Source organism: Neophocaena asiaeorientalis, unplaced genomic scaffold (genome assembly GCF_003031525.2).
Source record: "Neophocaena asiaeorientalis asiaeorientalis breed wild unplaced genomic scaffold, Neophocaena_asiaeorientalis_V1.1 scaffold550, whole genome shotgun sequence".
Lineage (NCBI taxonomy): Eukaryota > Metazoa > Chordata > Mammalia > Artiodactyla > Phocoenidae > Neophocaena > Neophocaena asiaeorientalis.
The window spans coordinates 956,536-981,339 of NW_020173396.1; the positions used below are offsets into that span (position 1 = coordinate 956,536).

The window sequence follows — 24,804 nt, forward strand, 5'->3', positions numbered from 1 at the left end:
GGGAGGATGGATAGCATTAAAAAATCCTCAAACCCTCCAATTCATAGTAGAATAACACTGCCCAAAGAACTTTAAAATTTCATGCAAAATTTCATGTAAACAAAATTATCAATATTCAAAGTTTTGTGCCTTAAATAAATTACTTTCATGAAGTCTTGGAGATTCATATAGATTGTAAAATCAGAGAGTTGTCAGGGACCTTAAAGATCATCTAGTCTACCATCAATACACACATAAGGTTACTATTTCTTCATTTAAACCCTTAATATTTCATGTTTCCATTAAAAACAAAAAAGTTCTTTTGAGAAGCTGAATCACAGAACAAATTTCAAACTTTTTCACTCTAAAATGGCAAAATGTGCAAAACTTCAAAAAAGTGTTCTACCAAAAAAGAGATGAGTAGTGTTATGAAACACGAAGCACTAGGAGTGAATCTGGGGATGTGCAGAGGAAATAACAGAGAAATAAAACATATAATTAAAAAAAAATCAAGAAATAATTAAAGCAATGGTGAATGTCTAATGCAAGAAAAGGAATACTGGTTTACTTCAAATAAATACGTAAAAATAAATTATAGCAATGAAATGAGAAAAGGTAGAGGAAAGGGTAGTCCTTTTGTGTCATCATTTTCAAAAAAGACTGGAAATCAGTTTTTCTTTACAGTGAAGAGTATTACTTTTTAAGAACTATTGTGCACAATGAGGTGAGATATAATGACAGGAATTTAATATTATCTTTATCAATATCAAAACACTAGGATCTTAACATTTAAACTTATCACAGTTAACCTAAAACAAAAGTTTTCTTCTGAATTGAAAACTATTTTATTTGGAACTATAAATATTTTTAAAAATTGGACTTACTGGAATAGATATTTTTTTCAAATTACAGTCCTTTTCCAGGAGCTCGTATACATACTTCGTGATGATCTAAGTAGGAAAGAAATAACATATTAAGATGCAATGTTGTCCATTATCAAAATTCACATAAATTATTAAAATTTATTGCTCTGAATATCTATCTTGCAATATTTTCATATTAAATTAAGAGGCTCTTGGGCTTCCCTGGTGGCGCAGTGGTTGAGAGTCTGTCTGCTAATGCAGGGGACACGGGTTCGAGCCCTGGTCTGGGAAGATCCCACATGCCGCGGAGGAACTGGGCCCGTGAGCCACAACTACTGAGCCTGCGTGTCTGGAGCCTGTGCTCCGCAACAAGAGAGGCCCCAATAGTGAGAGGCCCGCGCACCGCGATGAAGAGTGGCCCCCACTTGCCACAACCAGAGAAAGCCCTCACACAGAAACGAAGACCCAACACAGTCCAAAATAAATAAATAAATTTAAAAATAAATTTAAAAAAATTTAAATTAAGAGGCTCTTTACTGGTTTGCTTCCTGCTGCTGTGTACTGAATAACTATGGACCTTAATACTAAGGATTCGAAATAGTTAATATAAACACAAAAATACACAAGGACTTTCTATTTTACAAAGCAATACTCTGTAAGCATATTTTCCTTTTTTTTCAGTATTTCTAGAATTCTCTTTTCCCTATAATTTCCCTATAGGTATTATATCTAATATAGTACTATCATGACTCTGCTGAATCCTAACACTTCTTTTGTATTCCATGAATCAAAGAGGGAAAAGTCAGAGGTATTCCAAACAGAAAAGGAAAACTGATCCAGCAAAGCGAGGCACCAGTTAGTACTACCGGTTATATTAGGCAGAAACATGGCTCCCCAAAGATGTCTACAACCTAACTCCTGTTAACCTGTTAATATGTTACGTTACATGGTAAAAGGGACTTGGCAGATATGATTAAGGTTAAGAACCCAAGATGGGGATACTACCCTGGATTATCTGAGTGGGCCCAACTTAACCATATAAATACTTATAAGTAAAACATTACAGAACAGTATGTCAGAAAGATGCAAAGTGAGAAGGCCTCGACAGGCCATTGCTGGTTTTGAAGATGGAGGAAGCAGACAACGAGCCAGGAAATGTGGTGGCCTTTAAAAGGTGGCATAATCCTCAGTTTATAGCCAGTAAGAAAACAAGACCTAGGTGCTATACTTGCAAGGAACTGAATTCTGCCAACAACTCAAAGAAGCAGTAAATGGATTCTCCCCCTAAAGACTCCAGAAAGGCACAGCCTGTCCAACACCTTGATTTTAGTCTGGTGGCACTCATACTGAACTTCTGACCTCAAGAATTGTAGGATAATATATTTGTGTTGTTTTAAGCCACTAAATTTACGGTAATTTGTTACAGCAGCAACAGAAAACTAATACACTATTTCTATTAAAGAAAGCAAAGCAAGTGAAGACAGAGACGTCTGGAGTAAAAGTGATGATTTAATAGGCTTTAATGGTCATTTTAAGGAGTGTTTCAAAAATATCTTGAATCATCTATGCACAGTATCTCAGAGAATAATTTTAGCAGCAACATAATTAAAAGTCAAATCTTAATATGAAACAAGATCAGATAATTTTTTTTTTAGAAAAATTAAGATCACTTTGGTGCTGTCTTCTGTCATCTGAAATAAGATTCTCTATCTTGCTTTCTCTAAGAAGTACAAAATCCCTCCTTCTCTGTATACATATTCATTCATTTTAGAAACAGTATATTAGATGTATGCTAGAACAGCTTTATATTGTCTGGTAATAGTAATTTTAAAAGCTACAACACTAAACTAGAACTAGGTGATAATCTACTAGTTATTAATTGAATAGTATGCCTATATTTTATGTAGAATTTTAAATTATGTTCATTATACCTTCACCAGAAAGTAGCAGTACTATAAACCTGAAAGAGTAAATATATGTATGAGTCTAAAAATATACATGAAGTTATAAATGGGTTACCACTTCAAGAGAAATGGTTTAACTAAATGAGTGGGTTATCATTTCTAAAAATTTCCTTCTATGAAATCATAAAATATCCTTACATTTAAAGAAACAATAAAACCAATCAAACTTAAACTCAAATGAATTCTACTACCATGCAAAATACTTACAAGACATAACTTGAGAATTAAAAAATTATTTTGTCAGGTTATACCTTATATCAATACGAAATACATATTGCAGTTAATTCTCAATTTCATACTGCAATATAATACAAAACAATTCAAACATTGCTTACATTTGACTTTGAAAAACATTATAGAGCAAGTATCTGTTCTAATAAAGCCATACATCGAATAGAGTTGGAAAGACACTAGCTAACTTGCCCAATTTCCCTTGCTCTCAAAGTCCTGACTGCAGAAGAAAAGCAACCATAAACTAAACCATCTAACTTGTAGGCAGTTTTCTCTGCTGGAATGTTCTCCTCCACCTTAGTCATCTGCCAAGAGTCATCCTCCATCCAACCTAGTCATCCTCCAAGTCATCCTCCAAGAGAGTCATCCTCCAAGAAAGAAAAAAAAATTACTACACCTGATAATTTCTCTGGATTCCTTTTGATTCCTAAGAAGTAGCCATATAGCTAAAATTAAATGAATCCACAATGGAAGACATAGGGAAGTATTTTTGAGATTATATATTCATGAAATAGATCCCTTGGCTAACAACAAAATAATGCCCTCTACGAGCTGGAGTCAAACTAGACTTTTTCTAGCTCAGGATTTCTCTACCTAGGAATTAAAGAAAATGTTAACAGAAAGAACAGGGGCGATCAAAGAAATTGACAGTGGGAAGAAGGAAAATGAAGTCTGATAAAAATTAATTCTCAATGGAGTACTTCCAACAGAAGGGGTATACTCACCCTGCAATGAATTTAATTGACATTTATTGAGCAGTTGCTATGTGCTTATCATGTACCTCATGCATTTCTGCATTATATCTGGTCATTAATTAAATAAGAAGCTAACAATGACACCCTTTATTCCTGCAAAAGAACTGAAATTATTCTGGCAGATTATAATTTAAGGAAGTGGGTAGTGAAACTAAGAAGCTTCCCAGAAGGTACTTTAGACCTTTTTGCAACTGGATTTGAGAAATAAAATGGGATATATAACAAGAAATATGACTGAAGAAACGAAAGAAAATTAACATAAATATTTTAATTAAATAAAAATACAAAGTTAACTTTACTATTAGATGCCAAGCTTCTGTTCTTTCTTACTCTGAAGAAAACCCTCTTGTTAGTAAGAAATTAAGTTTGACCTCATTGATTCACAGCAATAACAATTTTCATTTCTCAACTTTATTAATGGTAAGATAAAAATTTCTGTATTGGGCCCATCACAAGAGTAAGAACTTTAGACCAAGGAACAAAACACCAACATCCATAAATCCTGAGTAACATCCACCTCTAGAGAGGACAACTAAATGCTAAGAGTACCCTGATTTGGAGTATAAGCGTGGATGAACTGAACCAAAAGAAATACTCTCAAAGATTTAAGTATATCTATGACATTTTATGCCCCGTAATCAAAGAAAGTCTCAGAAAACAGACTCAATAGACTACCAACCTGAATTAGTGAAATATGAACTATAAAAGATTTTAAAAGGAACAACTTTTAAAGAGACTTAGGTTAATAAAGGTTAATAAATTGTTACCTAAGATAAATCTAGTTCTAATTGATAGAATAAAGTTAAGTGATTTGTAATTAGTACAGTGAAGTGACAGTTTTGTTAGTTTCCCTCTGCCTAAAACAATTATGTATATGATTTCTGTATTAAATAGATACGCAGAACAGATGAAAACAGTTTAGTTTTACCTAAGCAACTCCTTTTAACACTACTCATTTGCTTAGGAAGCTCTGATTTCACAAATAAGCCAAGCAGGGTCAATACAGGCAGTCTGACTTACTAATGTATCACAAATGTAAAAAAATTTGATATTATGAGTTTTTACTATATTAGAAGTTTAATAATAATTCTGGAAACAGACTTTTGCATTTAAAACAGTCTTCGTTAAGATTATCTCAGTTTCACTTCACTTATTGATACAAATAGCACTTTTAAAACTCCATGGCTTTTAAGAAACCAGTCTTACTCATTTCATCTCTAAACAAAGTGCAAGTAGTAGAAGATTTTAGCTCTGAGCAATTACTTGATTTAAAACATGTTTATCCCCAAAGCAGTGTAATTTTTACCTTCAGGGCTGAGCAATTCATGGTTCAACAGAATCATTTAGTATTATATCAGCAAGAACAATGTAGTACTTCTACGAGTACTAAAAGTTAATAAGTAGATGAGATTTACATATTAAATTTAATATTATAGATTTTTTCCATTTTTAAACAAAACTGGAAAATTTATAATTATTATAGCTTAATAAAAATAGAAAATATTAATGCTCAAACAGTAAATAACCACTTTGCAACATATCTACTTCTAATATTTTTAAAAAACTTTATGCATACAGTTTACTTTCTACTTTAACATGCTCTCATATTTTTATTTTATTTTTAAAAATTTATTTATTTTATTTTTGGCTGCATTGGGTTTTCATTGTTGCTTGCATACTTACTCTAGTTGCGGTGAGTGGGGGTTTCTCTTGTTTCGGAGCACAGGCTTTAGGCACGTGGGCTTCAGTAGCTGTGGCACATGGGCTCAGTAGTTGTGGCTCATGGGCTCTAGAGAGCAGGCTCAGTAGTTGTGGTGCACAGGCTTAGCTGCTCTGCGGCATGTGGGATCTTCCCGGATCACGGCTCAAACCCGTGTCCCCTACGTTGGCAGGCAGATTCTTAACCACTGCGCCACCAGGGAAGCCCGGTCTTATATTTTAGATAAGTATTTTATAAATCACACACAAAATTTTTTTTAAATTCATGCTATCTTTTAACTGGCAAGTTTATTTAATTCATTGTGATTACTGAATTTAGATTTAACTTTTCATTGTATTTTGTACCTTCTACTTACCTTGCTTTTTATGTTTCTTTTTTTCTTTTCCTATCTTTTAATAGATTAACTTTTCTTTACTCCTGCCTTTCTGGATAAAAGTTACATATTCTAGTTCTATTCCTCTAGTGGCATCTTTATAGCTTTAACATGAATATTTGACATATCAAAGTCTAAAATTAATAAATTTTCTTTTCCTCTTGAATAGCTCGACTTGAAAGAGCTTTAACCCATCTTTTAAACTCATCTTACATACTATTTGTATAAGATATATATTTTTCCCTTGATTTGTACTTTTTGTGTGTATGTTTGTGATTATTTTGCTTTATTTACGTAAAGTTTGTTTTGATTTCCCACGTGATAATCAATTCATTTGCTTAGCATTCCTTTTGGGGTACATCTCTTTCACTCTCCTTAGTTCAGTTTTCTTCTTCATTAGTTCTTTAGGAAAAAGTAAACTGTCAGTTTTTTGTCTTAAAATGTCCCTATCTGGACCTAACACTGAATGATAGTTTTACTTGGGCATAAAGTTCTAGAACAATAGATATTTTCTCTGGTGTCTTCTGGTTTCCATGGTTATTGTTAATACTGCTGTCAGTTTTACTGTGGTTGTAAGTAATCAGGCTTCATCCTCTGGTTTCTTTTATGATCTTTCCCTATGTCTCTGATATGCTGTAGATTTACTATAATGTCTAGGTATAGATTAAGTCTTATCAATCTTCCTGAGGACTCAGTGTACTTCTTGTACCTTTCACCAATTCAGAACAATTCCAGATAGTACTTCTTCAAATACTTCCTCACTCCCATTCTCTTCTTCTGGAACTCCTACTAGATACATGCTGGACATTCTTGTTCTACTCTCCCTATTATAAGCCCACTTTCATATTTTCCATCCCTTTTTATCTCTCAGGGCTACATACTGAGTAATTTTCTTAGGTCTACCTTCTGGGATGCTAATTCTCCCTTCAGCTGTGTCTAATCTGCTATTTAACTAGTCCACTGAATTTTTAACTGTATTGACTGTATTTTGATGTCTGTACATTTTCTTGGGTATTATTTAATCTATGCTTTCTTTTTTATATTGTTCTAATCTTTGTTATATGTCATTTTTCTTTTCTTATGTTTGTAACCATTTAAAATGATACTTATTTTAAGGTCTCTAAATATTAGTTCTCTTATCTAATGTTTTTGTATGTCTGGCTCTTCAATTATAGTCATCATAAAAAAAAATCACCTTAAAGCACACTATCTTCATAAACCTTCCCCCTAAAATATTTCCTCTGTCAACAGGAGTCTATTCAGCAAATAATTATTTACTGGCTTTTAATCTTCTGCTTATTATATTCCTTTTAGTCTTATTTCCTCTACTTAATGTACGTTCCTTGAGAATGAAGACCATGGGTTTTTTTATTATAATTCAAACTAAAGCAAGTGGAATAAGGTGCTCAACAAATTATTTTGGTTTTTAACTTTTTCTAAGTTTTCATTATTGAATTTGCATAAACAGGCCTAGAAGAAAATCCTGTAACTTGGCTGACTATCCATTTACCCTCCCAATTCTTTCTGGAGATTTCTTGGTCCCATAAATTTCAGATTAGAATATTTAATATAAAATAAGAAAATATTTAATATAATAACATTTAATATAATATACATGGTTTTCTCAGGTTTTAAGGTAAAAGAATGGCTAATATGAACAGGATATAGTTTAATTTGGGGCATTTTACAACATTTTGTTTACTACTAACATGCAAATATACCGCAGCTAAAGTCCAGCGTGCCTGATTCCAAAGTTAGCTCATCTAAATATGAAGGGTGAACTTCACGATAATCAGCATCTGTAATACCTTTATCATTAGTAACACTGAATGAAATACTACAGTCCCCAGAGTGCACCGCTTTGACAACCCTCCAGTCTCAACTCCTTCCTAATTGCTAACCTTACATCTCTGGATATAGGTACAAAACATCACACAGTCACTTTACATTGCTAGGAGTGGTAATTCAGCAACAGTTTCATGTTACTGTAGGGGACAGGAGAGTCTTGGCTACCTCGAAGAAAAGTCATATCCCTTCAGTTTTCAGGCTGTAATATAGGAGAATATAGTAAGCGCTTAGTAGAAAGAAATCAACTACAGTTTCTCTCCTCTGCAAGGTTTAATTATTCTGCTTAAGGGTTTAATACTGAGATTTGATTAAAAAATATATTGAGCTGGTATCAGTATGCACTTTTATTTTTTACCATATATATATATATATATATATGTATCTCCTATCCATGTACATAGATAAGTTGGATATAGTTGTATATCTACATGAGTGTATATACACATATATATACACGCATACATATATACATCTATATTTATTTATTTCTATATTTACCTATCTACAGAGAGTAAAAACTGTGAATATATATCTGCATGTGTACTCACAGATACACATGCACATTTGCTGACAGTTGAGAAGCAATGACACCACCACCTATACACAGATCGTGGCGTCTGTGTGTGTTTTATACATACATATATAAAAACTTTTCCAATAAAAATACCCAGAGCTAATTGGAAATCGGGCTGATTCAGGGGCTTGAGTTTTATATGCCCTTCGCCATACAAGGAACCAAGTTTCCAGGGAGAAAAGGCTGATTCAGGTCCTGAAGCAAAGAAAGTACAAGTTAAGTCTGAAAATAAAAATTTTTTTGTATGCAAGAAACTGCTGAAAGATGGGCTTCCCTGGTGGCGCAGTGGTTGAGAGTCCGCCTGCCGATGCAGGGCACACGGGTTCGTGCCCCGGTCCGGGAGGATCCCACATGCCGTGGAGTGGCTGGGCCCATGAGCCATGGCCGCTGGGCCTGCGCATCCGAAGCCTGTGCTCTGCAACAGGAGAGGCCACAGCAGTGAGAGGCCCGCGTACCACAAAAAGAAAAAGAAAAAGAAACTGCTGAAAGAGTGATGAATAAATGTTAAAAGAAAACAAGAACCTGTTTAATGAGAATCTCTGGCCAAATCTGGCATAATTTAGGCATGAAAATAATGACAGCAATGGAGTATACAGCCCATTGAGTAAAATAAGTATCCATGAATCCACAATGATACAAAAAATGAATAAAATAGAAAGGAAAGAGGAAAAAAGAAGATCTTTCTTAAGATAGAATGCCAACTAATACATATAGAAGAAATGATAGAGTTAGAAAATCATTAATGGATGCTAAAATTAATAGGTAGAAGTTCCATAAAGAACATGGTCTCAAATATATTCCTCCAAATTACTTATTAATTACAAAGAGAAAAATATAGGAGTTTTATAATATAACCTGGCAGACATCACCAATATTAGAGCAAACCAAAATCATGTATTCTTGATATCATACGTTGAGGGCAAAAGATCACGTCTAAGGTACTACTGTCAAAGACTCATGACCTGAATCTAATCATGAGAATACAAATGACAAACCTAAATTGAAGGTCATTCTTCAAATGTCCTGTAGTCCTCAGAAAAAGGCAATGTCAAAAAAAAAAAAAAAAAAGGCTAAGGAATGGTTCCAAATTAAAGGAAGATAAAGGGACACGACAACTACATGCAACACGTGAACCTAGATTTGATCCTGGACTTGAGGAATATCAGCTATTAAGTACATAATGTGACAATCAGCAAAGTTTAAACATGGCTTGTAGATTGATATAATATAAAATTTCCTGATTCTGATCATTCTTCTGTAGTTATGAAGAGAATGTTCTTATCCTTAGGTATTACACACCAGTATATTAGTGGTAAAAGGGCGTAATGTTTCTAACTTACTCTCAAATGGTTCAGTAAAAAATTACATAATAATATATGATATACGTGGTTCTTTTTAATCATGCAACTTTTCTGTGAGTGTGAAATTATATCAAAACGTAAGATTATTTTAAAATTTCCCACATTGTTCATATTCCTAGTGCAGGTGCTACTGACACTGCATCTATTTCCACAATTATTTCAGTGGAAAAGTGGCAGATGATAAATAAGGTAACAACAATTTGCTTTCATCAAAACATTTTTATTTCTCAAAATGTTAGAAGACCACAGCTATACTTGGGGATAATTTTCATCCATTATGGCTTGTCAAAATCAAGGACTCACTAGAATAAGTCCTACTATTTGCTATGTTGGTGCCTATGTTCATCTCTCATCCAAAATTCTCTTAACTTCCCTCATTTTTCTCTAAATTCCCAAAATTCAATCCAAATGTTACCTCCTACCTGGTTTTTGCTGATTCCACCAATGACTCTGTGCTTTTCTGACATTTAGCATTCCATCATGATTATTTCACATTCTCATTTGCCCACTGAAGTAGCCACCTCACAAACAAGATTTATATCCCACTTTATTGTAGCATCAACCACACTATAGATGCACATGAACAATGAATTAGTGAAAAATAACTGGTAGTGCTTACAAACGTGGTATTACAGTTTATAAAGATCTATAAGTAATACATTTAAAAGGAAAACAATATTTTAAAAATTAATTTTTGTATTGGAAGTAAATTCACAAGATTTAAAAATGAAACCACTATAACACAATATATACTGAGGAGTCTCACTCCCACCCCTGTCCACCTCCGTTGTTTTCCCCCTTACTTTGCCTGCATAGGTAATCTTATTATTTAGTTTCTCATGTATCCTTCCAGTGTTTCTCAGTGCCAGTATAACCAAACAAAAATGTATTATTTCCCTCTCTTTCTTAAAAAAGCCAGTATACTATAATGTATTGTACACTGTTACACAATGTATTCTTTTTTTTTTTTTTTTTTTTTTTGCGGTACGCAGGCCTCTCACTGTTGCAGCCTCTCCCATTGAGGAGCACAGGCTCCGGACGCGCAGGCTCAGCGGCCATGGCTCACGGGCCCAGCCACTCCTTCCTTATGACTAAATAACTGTGTTACTTTATCATCTGAAAATTAATCCAGATCATCTACCCTCTCTCAGTAACAGATGTCTTCTTTATTCTTTTTTACTAGCCACAGTATTCCATTGTGTATGTACCAGAGTTTAATCAATTTTTAAAATAGTTAATGCTTCTCAAAAGTACTCACTAAGAAAAACATATAACCTTAAGCATTGTTTATTAAATCCTATGCAAATTAAATGTACACATAATTATTAGCTTGGGACTTAGAATCATTTAAAATAAAGATCCACCCTATAAGTTACCTATTTAAAAAACAACACCTTTTCCTCCTAACGTCCTATTTATCCTAACTCTACATTCCATCCTAGCTCCCTCCTAGAAAGGAATGGAGGGAGGGGAGGAAAGGAGGAGGGAGAGATGAAGGAAGGGAGGGACAGGAGGAAAGCAGGAGGAAGAAAAAACATAAAATGTCTTAATAATTAAGGTTTGATACTATTCAATAATGTCAGTTTGGCTAAACCTAAAAGGGGTCCTCTAGCATCTTTACATTAAAGAGACTATGATATGAATGGCAATGAGTTGTCTAATTAGGACTAAATCATATTACCCTGGGTGCATATCCTCTTAAGTCAGAACTACAACTTAAACTGCACTAGCATTATCTCCATCTCATTCTTATTTTTCCCGTTAAAACCTTTTATACCTCATTCTCGGTGGGTACATTCTAAACTTTTAAGAAGTCTTTTGAAGTAACTGCTTTTCAGCATATCTTTGAAATAAAATTCATTCCTCCAACTTCCCATTAGCATTCCTTGGAGTGCTAGTCCATATCCCCAGCCGTCCTTCATTTAGATCAGCCTCAGATCACTTGCTCTCACATCTTCCTTTTACCTGCTCTAAAGAAGAGTCCTTTTTCTAAGCCATCTTTACCTCCCAATAGCCAGATTCTTAAATAGTTTATCAGAGCAACAGGCTTGTAAGTGTAACCCACTAACTACTGATATCTCCTCCTAGTGATTTCACAGGCACCTCAAACTCATTATGTTCAAACGGACTCCATCTATACATCTCCAAACCTATTCCTCCTCCAGTGTGTTCTTCAACTCCCTAGATGGTACTACCATGCACCTAACTGCTCAAGCCAGAAGCCTAAATGTCTTAACTCCTTCTCCTTCATCCTCCCCTTGCAATCAATCATCAAATCCCTCAAGCTAATACTGGAAGAGCCCCATCTCTACTACTGCCATTCTAGTTCATTCTAGTCCATCAACAGGTTATTATCTCTTCTTGGATTGCATCTGTAGCCTCCTTCTGCTATATCTATTATGTAGAGCAGATCTTCCTTCAGATCGTATCTCCTGTTAGCAGACATCCTTTACGAATGCAAATCTAAAGCTTCCCAGTGCTACAAGGATAGGACCCCAAACCCTAAATCAAGCATGGCCTTACCAGATCTGGCCCCTGCCTACTTCTCAAGTATCATCCTATACCGTTCCCTTTCCTCATTCTCCATATTGTGTAGCCACACTGACTTTCTTTTAAATTATCAGATGTATCAGGATCTTTTTCATCTCAGAGCCTTTGCAAATGATGTTGCTTCGCTGGGCATGTTTGTCCCATTCTTTGCTTATTCAGCTTCAACTTCTTCCTTGCCTGGTCCTGAATTTATCCTCAAGACACAGCTAAGAATCTTGCATTCCTCCATCCTAACACTTAGATTATTAATAATGCCCTTTCCAAGATCCGTCTTTGCCACTAGTCTTTAAGCTTTTGGAAGAGAAGCGTCTGTCTTGGGCTGAATGTCTAGGGCCTAGCTCATATAATGGCAATCAAATATTTTTTTGAATAAACAGTAATAATAGCAGGCATATGCATAGCACTCACACTAACATAAGTTCCTTTCATCAATCTCCACTCCTTTAATCTTCACAACCCTATAAAGGAGGAAACCAAAGCATCTGAAAGGTTAGATAACTTGCCCACAGTCACAGAGCTAAATAAGTCACAGAGTTCTGACTGAAACCTAGGCAGTCTGCCTGCCCTGGAGTCTAGAATCTGTTTTCTGAACTTATATTCCATCTCCTATGTTACATAGTCAATAAATAAAGATGTTAACGGAGAGTGAGATGTAAAACTGAAATTAAAGGCCTATTAGTAACCTAATACCAGCAGGCAAGAACAGAAACAAAAGGGGATATTTAAGGTAGGTAAAGTAAAAAGAGAGTAATTTTAACTGCCTAAACTAGACATTCTAAATGTGTGAAATAAAGAATGCTCTTTTGGCTGTATGATGAAGTTGATGGACTCTTCTCAGACAATGCTTTTTAAAAAATTAAAATATACAGGATTACAAAGGAAACCAATTAAAGTGGAATACAGTTCAAATTTTTTTAAATACCAGATTTGTGATAATATCGTAATATATGTCCTTCCTTATTAATGCATTTCATTTTTTAACTTTTTAAAAAATTTTTCATTTTTTTTGGCTGCGTTGGGTCTTCATTTCTGCACGTGGGCTTTCACTAGTTGCAGCAAGTGAGGGCTACTCTTCATTGCGGTGCGCAGGCTTCTCATTGCGGAGCATGGGCTCTAGGCACGTGGGCTTCAGTAGTTGTGGCACGCCAGCTCAGCAGTTGTGGCTCACGGGCTTAGTTGCTCCGCAGCATGTGGGATCCTCCTGGACCAGGGAGAGAACCTGTGTCCCCTGCATTGGCAGGCAGATTCTTAACCACTGCACCACCAGGGAAGTCCATTAATGCATTTTAGATATATCTAAAACTATAATTTTATCATATAAAAACAGGTTATTTCTGTGAAAAAGTCACAAGACTGCTAATATTACTATTTTTTATGCCTACATTTACAATTAAAAGAAATTTAGCTTAGAGGTTAGTAAAATAAAGATGTAATTTTTATCCCATTAAGGTTCACAGACCCCATGCCCTAAATCCTATCCCCTAGGGTTAAGAATCCCTGGCCTAAACAGCATACCTGGAACCCATAGAGACTTTCCACAGTACGCCTTGCCCCGGCCCAAAAGGGAAAAAAAGTCTGACCAGCATCTTTTCTGAGATGTACACTGTAAAAAGCACTGCTCTTGATTCATTTCCTGGCCACATAAAATTATATAATTTTAGTTTCAATAGTGAGTATTTGCAGATGATTTGTCATGAAATGCTAGAGCCCAATTTTTCCTGTTACTCTTAATAATATCAATATATATGTTTCAAAAACAAGAAGACTTGTGATTCCATGGTTCTTGAACTCGGGCACTCAGGACAAAAGCATCACTAAGTCAGGCATCTAGGTAAAGAATCCCACTAACTTTTCATGATCTTCTCCTCTTTCCTTCTCACTCCATTAAAGTAGACATTTATAAAAATGATCTCAAAGGCAAATAGACATTCTTGAATGACTTTGGGCTGATGTTTATTAACACACTCAGGGAAACACATTCTAGTTCACACACCTAAGGTAGACCAATACATGAAAATAAAAGGTTTAATAATAGATATCAGCAAGCCAGGAAAAGAAACAAGGTATAAATCAGATATTGTACATGCAAATAATAAATTTCTTATAAATTATTTACTCTACCTAAGGAAAAGCACTCACATAAAGAATAAGACTACACTATGGCTAGGGACAAAAAAAATTAGGTAGATTAATAAACTCAGAGTAGTGTTTGCTATGTCTTCTGAATTTGTGAAACTAAAAGAATATCAGCAACTACATCGTAGATTAACACTTTGCCTCTTTAACCTTTTTCAAAGCAAGGTAACTATTCCCTACCATGATGGCAGGAATAAAAACAGTACTATTTTTTACCACTCTCCATTTACCTTTCTATATGGAGAGCTTTAACAATTTAACAAGAAAGTTCTTCTTTGAGCTAAAATAGAGGGCAAGTCTATTGAACATAATGATGTGGTTTCTTGTGGGAACCACTATTCTAAGAAAGATGGGCTATCTTAAATCAGGAGATAACGCTTTCATAACTTCTCCAATGAAGGGAGAGGAAGAGAAGTTTCCTCGATCTTCCTGTTTCTACTATATTATAAACAACAACAGCAAATAAAAGTAAGATAAATTGTTAGATTTTGGCCATAATGAAATTACTAAAATTTGGATTTGCCCTCTCACCATTAACAAATAAACAAGTATGTAAAATATATTAAATTGTTTCAGACAGTGGAAAACAGGCAATATAGATCTGTGATCCCTGAAAACAAAGGAGACGAGCCCCATCATCACCTTGGCTTTCTGCCTGAAGGCCATTTCTGGACTGTGGCTCAGGGAGGAGGAACCCAGGCAGAACCCAGTGGCCTGAGTTAAGGAAAAGGAGATTTGAGCTCAGGGAAACTGAGGTAACTGGAATTTGCAGGGCATAATACCAGAGATAAGGAAGTTATGCAGAAAAAGAGCTAACAGAAATCTACATATGAGTTCCTGTAAGTCTTTGGCTATGCTGTGAATGCACAGGGTGAAATTTCCAACAGGCTAGAGTAAGAAAACTACTAAGGAAAAAAACTACTGAAAAGTTTAAAGGTGAACGATTCAAAGAGCTTTTATAGGGCTCTGAGACATTTGAGTTGAAACGAGCCAGAGTAAAGACTTCACGGAGTAGTTAGCGGTATTTAGCAGTGGCCCAAGAAGAGTGATGCCTCAGGGTCAAATGCTCTCTCAGAAAAGAGCTAAACTATCCCTAGAGTAACAGCTACTCTAGATCTACCTTAGCTGAGCTTTAAAATAAGTCCACAAATGAACTATTCCACAATAAACCTAACCTAACTGCTGCTGAAACAAAATTCAATGTTCTTTAAAGGCAGACAACAAATTCCAGACACTCACCATAATGTCCATCATCCAGTACAAATTGCTATAGACATTCACAGAAATAGGAAAAAGTGATCCATAACTGGGAGAGAAATCAGTCAATAAAAATAGACCTAGAAATAATAGAGATGATGATGAAATTAGGGGACAAGTACATTAAACTAGATATTATAAAAAATATTCAAGGATGTAAAGGGAAATATAAATATAATGAGAAAAGAAATGGATTTTTAAAAAGAACCAAAAATGGGACTGCTCAGAACTGAAAAATACAGATTCTGAGCATCTGAAATAAGAAATTCAGTGAATAGGTTTAACATCTGATTAAACACTGCAGAAGAACAGATTAGAGAATGTAAAGATAGAGCAATAAAAGCTATCCAGAAAGAAAGAGAGGAAAAAAACTGAAAAAATGAACTTCAGTGACCAGTGGGACAATAACAAGCAGCTTACCATACATGTAATTGGAGTACAGGGTGGGGGGAGGGAGGGGGGAGAGAAGAAATATTTTTAAAAATAATGGCCGATCATCTTCCAGATTTGATAAAAACTATAAATGCACATATCCAAGAAGCTCAACAAAGAAGATAATGAAGAAAAGAACCTCAAGGCACATTCATAATCAGACTGCTGAAAACCAGTAATAAAGAGAAAATCTAAAAAGCAGCCAGACAACACATTGCATAGAGATTATCAAAGATAAGAAATACTACTAACTTTTCAATAGAAAAAATACAAACCAGAAGAAATGAGGAAACATCTATAAAGTAACCCAAGAAAAAAAAATACCTCATACCTAGAATTCTACATACACTGAAAATATCCTTCAGAAATGAAGGCAAAATAAAGACCTTTCCAGACAAACAAAAGCCAAGAAAATAAATTGCCAGCAGACTGGTACTAGAAATAATATAAAATGTTCTTTATGCTGAAGAAAATGATTCCAGATGGAAACTCAGATATAGGAAGAAATGAAAGTGCAATGTTATGAGGCTCTCACATTATATTTGAAGTGGTATAATTTGAAGATAAACTACAGCAAGTTAGAGATGCATATTGTAAACCCCATAACAACCATTAACAAAGTAAACAAAAAGGTATAGTTAATAAGCCAAAGAGGAGGTAAGGTAGATTACTACCTATACAATACACTCAGTTAGATTTATTACTTTTAGCTAAGGTTTTGTCTTATGAGTGAAAGGATGAAGCTCTACCGAAGTCTGTAGTATACACTAGCCATCTGCCTGTTTTTGCATAAACATTAATTACACAGTTTCTCCATGTACAAAACTAAAGGACCTCAGGATACAGGCATTCTAGAAATTCAATAAACACCATTCTGCCACAAAAGTAATAGATTCCTACTTAGATAAAATACAGGAATTTTTTTTTACAAACTTAAATGATAATTTTTGTCACTTAGATCTGACAATGTCAAAAGAATGGGACCCACCAAAATTTAAATTAAGGTTCAGTGGTACATATACACCATGGAATATTACTTGGCCATAAAAAGAAATGAAATTGAGTTATTTGTAGTGAGGTGGATGGACCTAGAGACTGTCAGAGTGAAGTAAGTCAGAAAGAGAAAAACAAATACCATATGCTAACACATATATATGGAATCTACAAAAAAAAAAAGGTTCTGAAGAACCTAAGGGCAGGACAGGTATAAAGACACAGACATAGAGAATGGACTTGAGGACATGGGGAGGGGTAAGGGTAAGCTGGGATGAAGTGAGAGAGTGGCATGGACATATATACACTACCAAATGTAAAAGAGATAGCTAGTGGGAAGCAGCTGCATAGCACAGGGAGATCAGCTGAGTACTTTGTGACCACCTAGGGGGGTGGGATAGGGAGGGTGGGAGGGAGACGCAAGAGGGAAGAGATATGGGGATATATGTATATGTATAGCTGATTCACTTTGTTATAAAGAAGAAAGTAACACACCAATGTAAAGCAATTATACCCCAGTAAAGATGTTAAAAAATAAAATAAAATAAACTTGATCCACATTGAAAATAAAATGTTCTGAAAAATAAAGTCTACTTTTAAAAGTTAAAAAAAAAAGGTTCAGTGGTATAAATCTTTTCTCAGAGTATAACAACATAACCATTCATTTCTGAAACAATTCAAGACATTTAAAAAATCTATTTCATTCTAGAAAAGACCTGACAGGAAAAAATTGTGTCTACTTCTAAAACCCATATAAGAAATAAAAACACCTTTCCAATGATTCCCATGCAATTTCAAAAAGTAAACTTGAAAGCCTTATATATATATTGCTTATATATGCAAAAGAGATTAGTTGTCAACAAAATACAAAACTTTATAAACTGAAAAAAAAACGTAGTATTTTGGCTTGACAAAAGCAAACTAAAAAATCAAAAACAAAAGAAAACTTAAGTATACAATACATAACTTTAGTGATATCTGAAAGCTATTTTATTATATAAAATATTTTCCTTTGGAGAGCCTCACCAGCTGGTACCATTTGCCCAGAGAGACAGCTGTTTTTTAGTTTTCCTATCTCAGCACGTTTCCAACTGTCAGTTCTAACTGTATGCAATCCCATAGTGACAGAATACTTTAAGAGAAATGGCTCATTAACTGTGAATCTCCGAAGTCCACTCTCTTCAGCGAATTCAAATTAAACCCACAGACTTGCTAACTCATAACAGAATTCCCCACACATTTTTTTGTTGTTCTTTTGCACTGCAGACTTAAAGTAAAATATTCATGCCATCTACTATAAAATTTTTTGCTCAATCCTATAAATGCACTGACATAAAAATGTTAGTGGAAGTATATCTTGAAAAATTATGAATTACAAAGCTATTTTTAAAAAATGAGGGCTTCCAAATTCCTTTACAATGTAAGTGGCTTACAATTTTGCAGACAGACTAGTTTGAACAATAAAGCTCTAATTTAAAATGTGTAATAGGTTCTTAGAAAATTCCCAGTAACAACTCTAAGAGGAGACTGACCATACAGGGCCTATAAGAATCAGATGAGACAATGCATACAAAAAAGCTTAAAAAAAAAAAAAGAAAATCAGTTTTTGAGTGTAAGGTGTTTTTACTATCAATACAAATAAATCACTTTTATAAATTATTTGGAAAGAGTATAACAAAATAAGCATGGACCATGTGAGGCAGATGCATATCAAATATATGTACAGCAAGAGCATATCACTTGATAACCACAGTAATTCCAGAATTGGAAACCGTGTACACTGTTGGTGGGAATACAAAATGGTGCAGCCACTATGGAAAATAGTATGGAGGTGCCTAAAAAAAAAAATAGAATTACCATATGACCTAGTAATCCCACTGTTGGGTATATATCCAAAAGAATGAAAATCAGAATCTCAAAGAGCTATCTGCACTCTCATAGTCGTTGCCACATTATTCACAATAGCCAAGATATGGAAACAACACAGATAATCCAATGATGGAAGAATGCATAAAGGAAATGTGGTATGTACCTATAATGGAATATTATTCAGCCTTCAAAAATAAGGAAGTTGGGCTTCCCTGGTGGCGCAGTGGTTGAGAGTCCGCCTGCCAATGCAGGGGACACGGGTTCGTGTCCCAGTCCGGGAAGATCCCACATGCCACGGAGCGGCTGGGCCCGTGAGCCATGGCCGCTGAGCCTGCGCGTCCGGAGCCTGTGCTCCGCAATGGGAGAGGCCACAACAGTGAGAGGCCCGCGTACCGCAAAAAAAAAAAAAAAAAAAAAAAAAAAAAAAAAAAAAAAAAAAACCCGCAAAAAAAAAAACAAAACTTTGCTGATTCTTACTTAGGTTGAATATCATTCCATATGTGTATCAGACATTTTTGGTTCCCGAAAAAAAAAAAAAAAAAAAAAAAGAAAGAAAAAAAAAGAAGGAAGTCCTGCCATATACAACAACATAGATGAACCTGGAGGACATTATGCTAAGTGAAATTAGTCAGTCACAAAAGGACAAATACAGCACAATTCCACTTATATGAAGCATCTAAAATAGTCAAACTCAGAGAAACAAGAGAGTAAAATGGTAGTTGCCAGGGACTGGGGGGGAAGGTGAAATGGGAAGTGGCTGTTCAATGGGTATATAACTCCAGTCATGCAAGATCAATTAGTTCTAAAGATCTACTTGCTGTACAACATAGTGTCTATGGTTAACAATACTGTTGTGCACTTATATATTTGTCAAGAGGGTAAAGCTCATGTTAAATTTTCTTACCACTATGTGTGTGTTTGTGTATATATATGTTAGTGGAAGAATATCTTGAAAAACTATGAATTACAAAGGTATTTTTAAAAAATGAGAGCTTCAAAATTCCTTTACAGTGTAAGTGGCTTATAACTTTGAAATTATATCTATCTATATCATTACAAACACAAAAGAAGATTTGCTAAAAGAAAAAGAAACTTCTAAATAAGTACCACATTGGGTATGTATTGATTTGGAGACAAAGTCACAGAAACTATGGACCTTTCTCCATTCTGTCCCAAATGGACTATTTTCCCTAAATAGATACATATTGCTTGAAGAATTATCAAATATGTTGAGACCAGGTCTCTTCTCTGCTGCCTATGGGAACATAGTTTTGCCAAGATTGTCAGCCCACACCACCTTTGAAACTATTCAGAAATTATCACTAATTAGGAAAGATGTGAAAGTTTTAATATAATATACATTATCTATATTCCTCTATCTACATTTATCTACCTATGTGTGTATACACAAATATGCATACATACATATACTGTCTAGATATTATATAGGTTTCTGTCCTTAGAAAAAGTAAATTAATAACTGTCTCTAAAGATGTACACTGGGCTTTTTAAGTGAAAAATACGGACAAATATCTTTATGAAATCATTAGAACAATGGACAGCAGCCTTTTTAAACTTATGGGTAGTACATTGTTTACAGACCTCAAGTTGTATGGGAATGCAGACCACTATAGTATTAGACTGGTTCTAAGATTTGTAGGATTTCTCAGTGCACTGAGGAGTCCCAAATAAACTGTCACTGGTTCCAGGTCCAAGTCAGAATTCTCGCACTGGCCCCTAAATTACCTCAAACAAGGATCATCCTGCATCCCGGTATCTACTTAAACTGTTCTATAACCAATGACTTCCAATGTTACATATGTCATGACCCTAAAAAGAAACCGCTTTCCTAATATTAGATTTTCCCATTTCATGAATCTTGTTACTTCAAGCAACTGATGCCTTGAAAATGTCCCTCATCTACAAAAACATAAATTTGTTGTTATTTTCTAAGAAATAACTATGATCTCTGAGACAGCAATAGCCTGTTTGAAAGCAAACAAAAATAATTCTTTACCCTCTACCTGCAATCTTCTACTCTGATTACAGCAATGAATATAGAATTAATCAATGTGAAGTCTAATTCTTGCTCTGTATCAGGAAGTTTGCTCAGTCAACAAATGTTTACTGAGAAGCTGCTATGTACCAGTCATTGATCAGGCACTGGGGATATAGAAGAGAAAAATAAAGGTATCTGCTCTTAGGAGACAGTAAAAAGTAAGCAAATAAATTGCATAGCTCTTTATTACTTCATAGAATAATGAATTAGTAATTCCCTAATTCCCAGCTCTCACCTCTAGTTTCTATGTGCCAAGTGCACCTGCTAGCTGTTTTTACTTCCTAGTTGTTAATACTGTCATGTTTTTCTTTAATATTTCCACCAAATCAACCATCACTAAACATAAGTTGTTTGAACAACCTGTTTTTAGGCTCCAAAAGATGTCTAGCTCAGTGAAGCAAGGTTTTAGCAAACAGATATTTTATCTGATATACTGGTTGTGCCCCTCAGTTGATTTTAACATTAGCATAGCACAGAGACAATTGTTCTAGGAGCTAGATGGGAAATGAGTACAGATGAACACTGAATATGTTTTCTAAGCATCCTAGTATAGCTTCAACTAGCTATTCTGTATTCAACAAGTTATTTCAGGAACCTAAGCAAAGCTAAAAAGTATACACAATCTTTTCATATAGTCTACATACTTCTTAGCAATCAAACCCACGTTTAATCTTAGATTTGGGAAACCTAATGCCTGTAAACATTGTCACAAACTGGTCTTCCCTCCTTCAAACTGCATCTGCTCTAACTCCTAGAAAAAGTTACTCTTGAAAAAGGAGTTCAAATGTCCTTGAAATAAATGATTTTCTAATTGAAGATGTGATAACCACATGCAATCCATTAACCTCTGCCTCAGTCTCTTTCATCTGTAAAAATGGCCAAACACAACTTTCTGCACTTAAAAATCAACTCATAGTCAAGGAGTTACAACAGGTTTTGTTAAGTTATTCCATACAACTTTGAATAGTGTTATACTGATTCCAAATACTCATTCTGAATAAAATTCCAGAATTCTTTCGCAATTCTATATCACAGTATAATCAGAATCCCTCTGCTCTGATCAAATAATTCACAAATTCCCCACAAGAGATTCCCAGTAGTACACACACACACATGAATATGGATATGTGTGGATGCAGGAGTGCATTCCCAAGGGAAAAAGAGGTTCAAAGAACAATTTGTACAGTCTCTTCTTTAAAAATCAGAAAAAAAAAACCCTGACAAATTCATGAAGAAGAATAAAATAAAGAGTGTAATGAGAAGGCCCATCTGCCTATGACATAATAGCCAAGCGTGATTTTTTAGAATCTTTTCCCTTTAACTAATTTAACAAAATGTTCTTAAAACCTAGAGAGTACTGCAATGGGGATGTGGTAGAGGGTGGGGAGGGCATCAGTTAGCACATAATTTAGAAGTCAAATATAGTTTATCTTTACTGGTACTAGTAGAATTTAGCCAATTTTCATTTCTATTATTTCCAAAATACTAATTAATTTTGAGGAAAGGAAGAAGAAATAACAAGATGTACAAACTTAGAATATGCCTATCCTTCTTCTGGCTCATGCAAGATATATTTGTAAAATATTTGTATGTAAAACAACCTGTATATATTGCAAACTACATTTCATGCAAAATATACTTTGCATTATCTATCTACCTGAATAAAGATTTTTTTTCCAGAGCACAGAAAGATAAAGATTTAGTACAAAAGGACATTGGCTCAGAACAACATACCAGATGAACATAAAAGGTTAATTTTAATAATCAAATTCATAATTCATCTAATCTAGGAAATGTCAAGAATAGTTTAAAGAGATATTCCATTTAACATGAACTAATGCACCAACTGTCAGTAACAGTGAAGATAACTAAATGATTCTGAAATACAGTATGCTTGTGTTTAATGACATCAATAGACATGTAGGAAATTTACAATAGATTATTTGCCCAGTTACCGTGATGCTTGTAAAACCATTACTAGGCTACAGATCTTTTCTACTTTTAGAACTGTCAATGATCCAAGAAAAGGATAAAAAAAAGCAAAAAACAGATTATTCTTTTCTTAGACAGGTACATTTCAGTGAAAATACAATTTTAAGAATGGTATGCTTTTGTTTCTGGCACAGAAAAACATCTCTAAGCATTATTCATATTATTTCTCTCCCCTAAAGTTAACATACTTTAATGCCATATGGGCACAAATTTACTTCTGTTCATTTAAACTTGCAATTAAACTTTATAACATAGAAAACTGCTAAAGTAAAATAATCCCATTCCACTGAAAGGCTTTTTTTTTTTTTTCTAAAATAACATGGGTGGTGTGCCAAATGGCTGGGGTGGTAGCTCATTATACCTTCAGAAAGAATCCAAGTTTGAGGCTTATCTTGGGTTCTCACACATAGCAGCAAAACCTTGGAGTGCTATCAAGGGTTAGAAAGGGCAGATCAAATGTCTGAATTGAGTGAATCCATTCAGGGGGCACTGGTTGTTTAGTAATCTAGTGAGCAATGCATTCATCTACTGATCAAGGCATTTTACTGTAACTTTATTAAATAACAGAGTCCCTTATATCTAAAATATTCAAACCATTTCACAGAAAGAAGCCCTTGTGCTGCCCAGAAAATGTTCCTTTTTTCTTTAATCTATGTCAACTCTTTTAAAATCATAAAACTCCATTTAGTGACTGAAAGAAATAACTTGTGAAATTTTGATTTATAGGGAATCAGAAAGTAATATACTTTCAAAGAAGTAAGCAGCAGGATCTGGTCCAGCATATCATTAATCTTAAATACACATTCATAAAGTGGGTAGATGAGAAGATAAGGCATCCCCGACTATACTAAGAAGGCCAAAGAAAGATATCTACGGAATCAGGCAGCAATATGGGGAGAGGGGGCAAACCTGGACACATAAAGCAACGTTTTCCATAATGTCTTTAGTATCAACAATGGTAAATTGTTACTCCATATTTGGATAGTTTGAACAATGTTGTAAGGGCACTTCAATTATTCACTGTTAATAACTATACATAAATTCCAACTGTTGGCACCATGACAGATAAGCCAAAAAACAGATCAACTTCAAAAGCAAAAACAAACACTTCCTTTTTGAAACTGAAATGCAGTCACATATTCAATTATATTAGTTAACTTGATAAAAAGCATCCACAAAAAGCTTATAGCTAACATTATATACTTAATGGTACAAGACTGAATGCTTTCTCCCTAAGATAGGGAACAAGGTGAAGATTTGCACTTTTAACACTCTTATTCAACATAGTGCTGGAGGTTTGGGCCAGTGCAATGAGACAAGAAAAGGAAAGACAAGACATACAAATCAGAAAGGTAGAAATACAACTGCCCCTATTTGCAGATGACATGGTTATCTGCAAAGAAAATCCCAAAGAATCTAGCAAGTAAAAATAAAATCTTACAACAAATAAGTGAGTGCACCAAGGAATGCAGGAGACAAGATAAACTTACAAGTATCAATTATATTTCTATACACAGCAATGGAAACATTAATGATGAAATTTAAAGTATTATAATACCATTTACAACCACTCAAACAAATGAAATACTCAGGTGTAAAATTAACAAAATGTGTATAAGACCTGTATGCTGACAATTACAAAATACCTATGAAAGAAATCAAAGCTATAAAGAAATGCAAGTCATTCTATGCTCATATAAGACTCAACAAAGATGTCAATTCTCTGTAAATCGATAAGCAGGTTAATTAATTCCTATCAAAATCCAAGAAAACTTTTTTATAGAGACAAGATTATTTATATATATATATATATATATATATATATATATATATATATATATGAAAATG

General features: G+C 34.4%; 1 protein-coding gene across 3 annotated transcripts in view; it reads right to left on the reverse strand.

The window, feature by feature from the left end:
* Positions 1–24,804, reverse strand: part of ARB2A (ARB2 cotranscriptional regulator A) — a 431,289-nt gene that overhangs the window by 327,910 nt on the left and 78,575 nt on the right. For all 3 annotated transcript variants that reach the window (XM_024746976.1, XM_024746975.1, XM_024746977.1), the window contains one exon: positions 864–929. In XM_024746976.1, the coding sequence (XP_024602744.1) occupies positions 864–929 (66 nt within the window). The remainder of the gene's footprint in view (positions 1–863; positions 930–24,804) is intronic.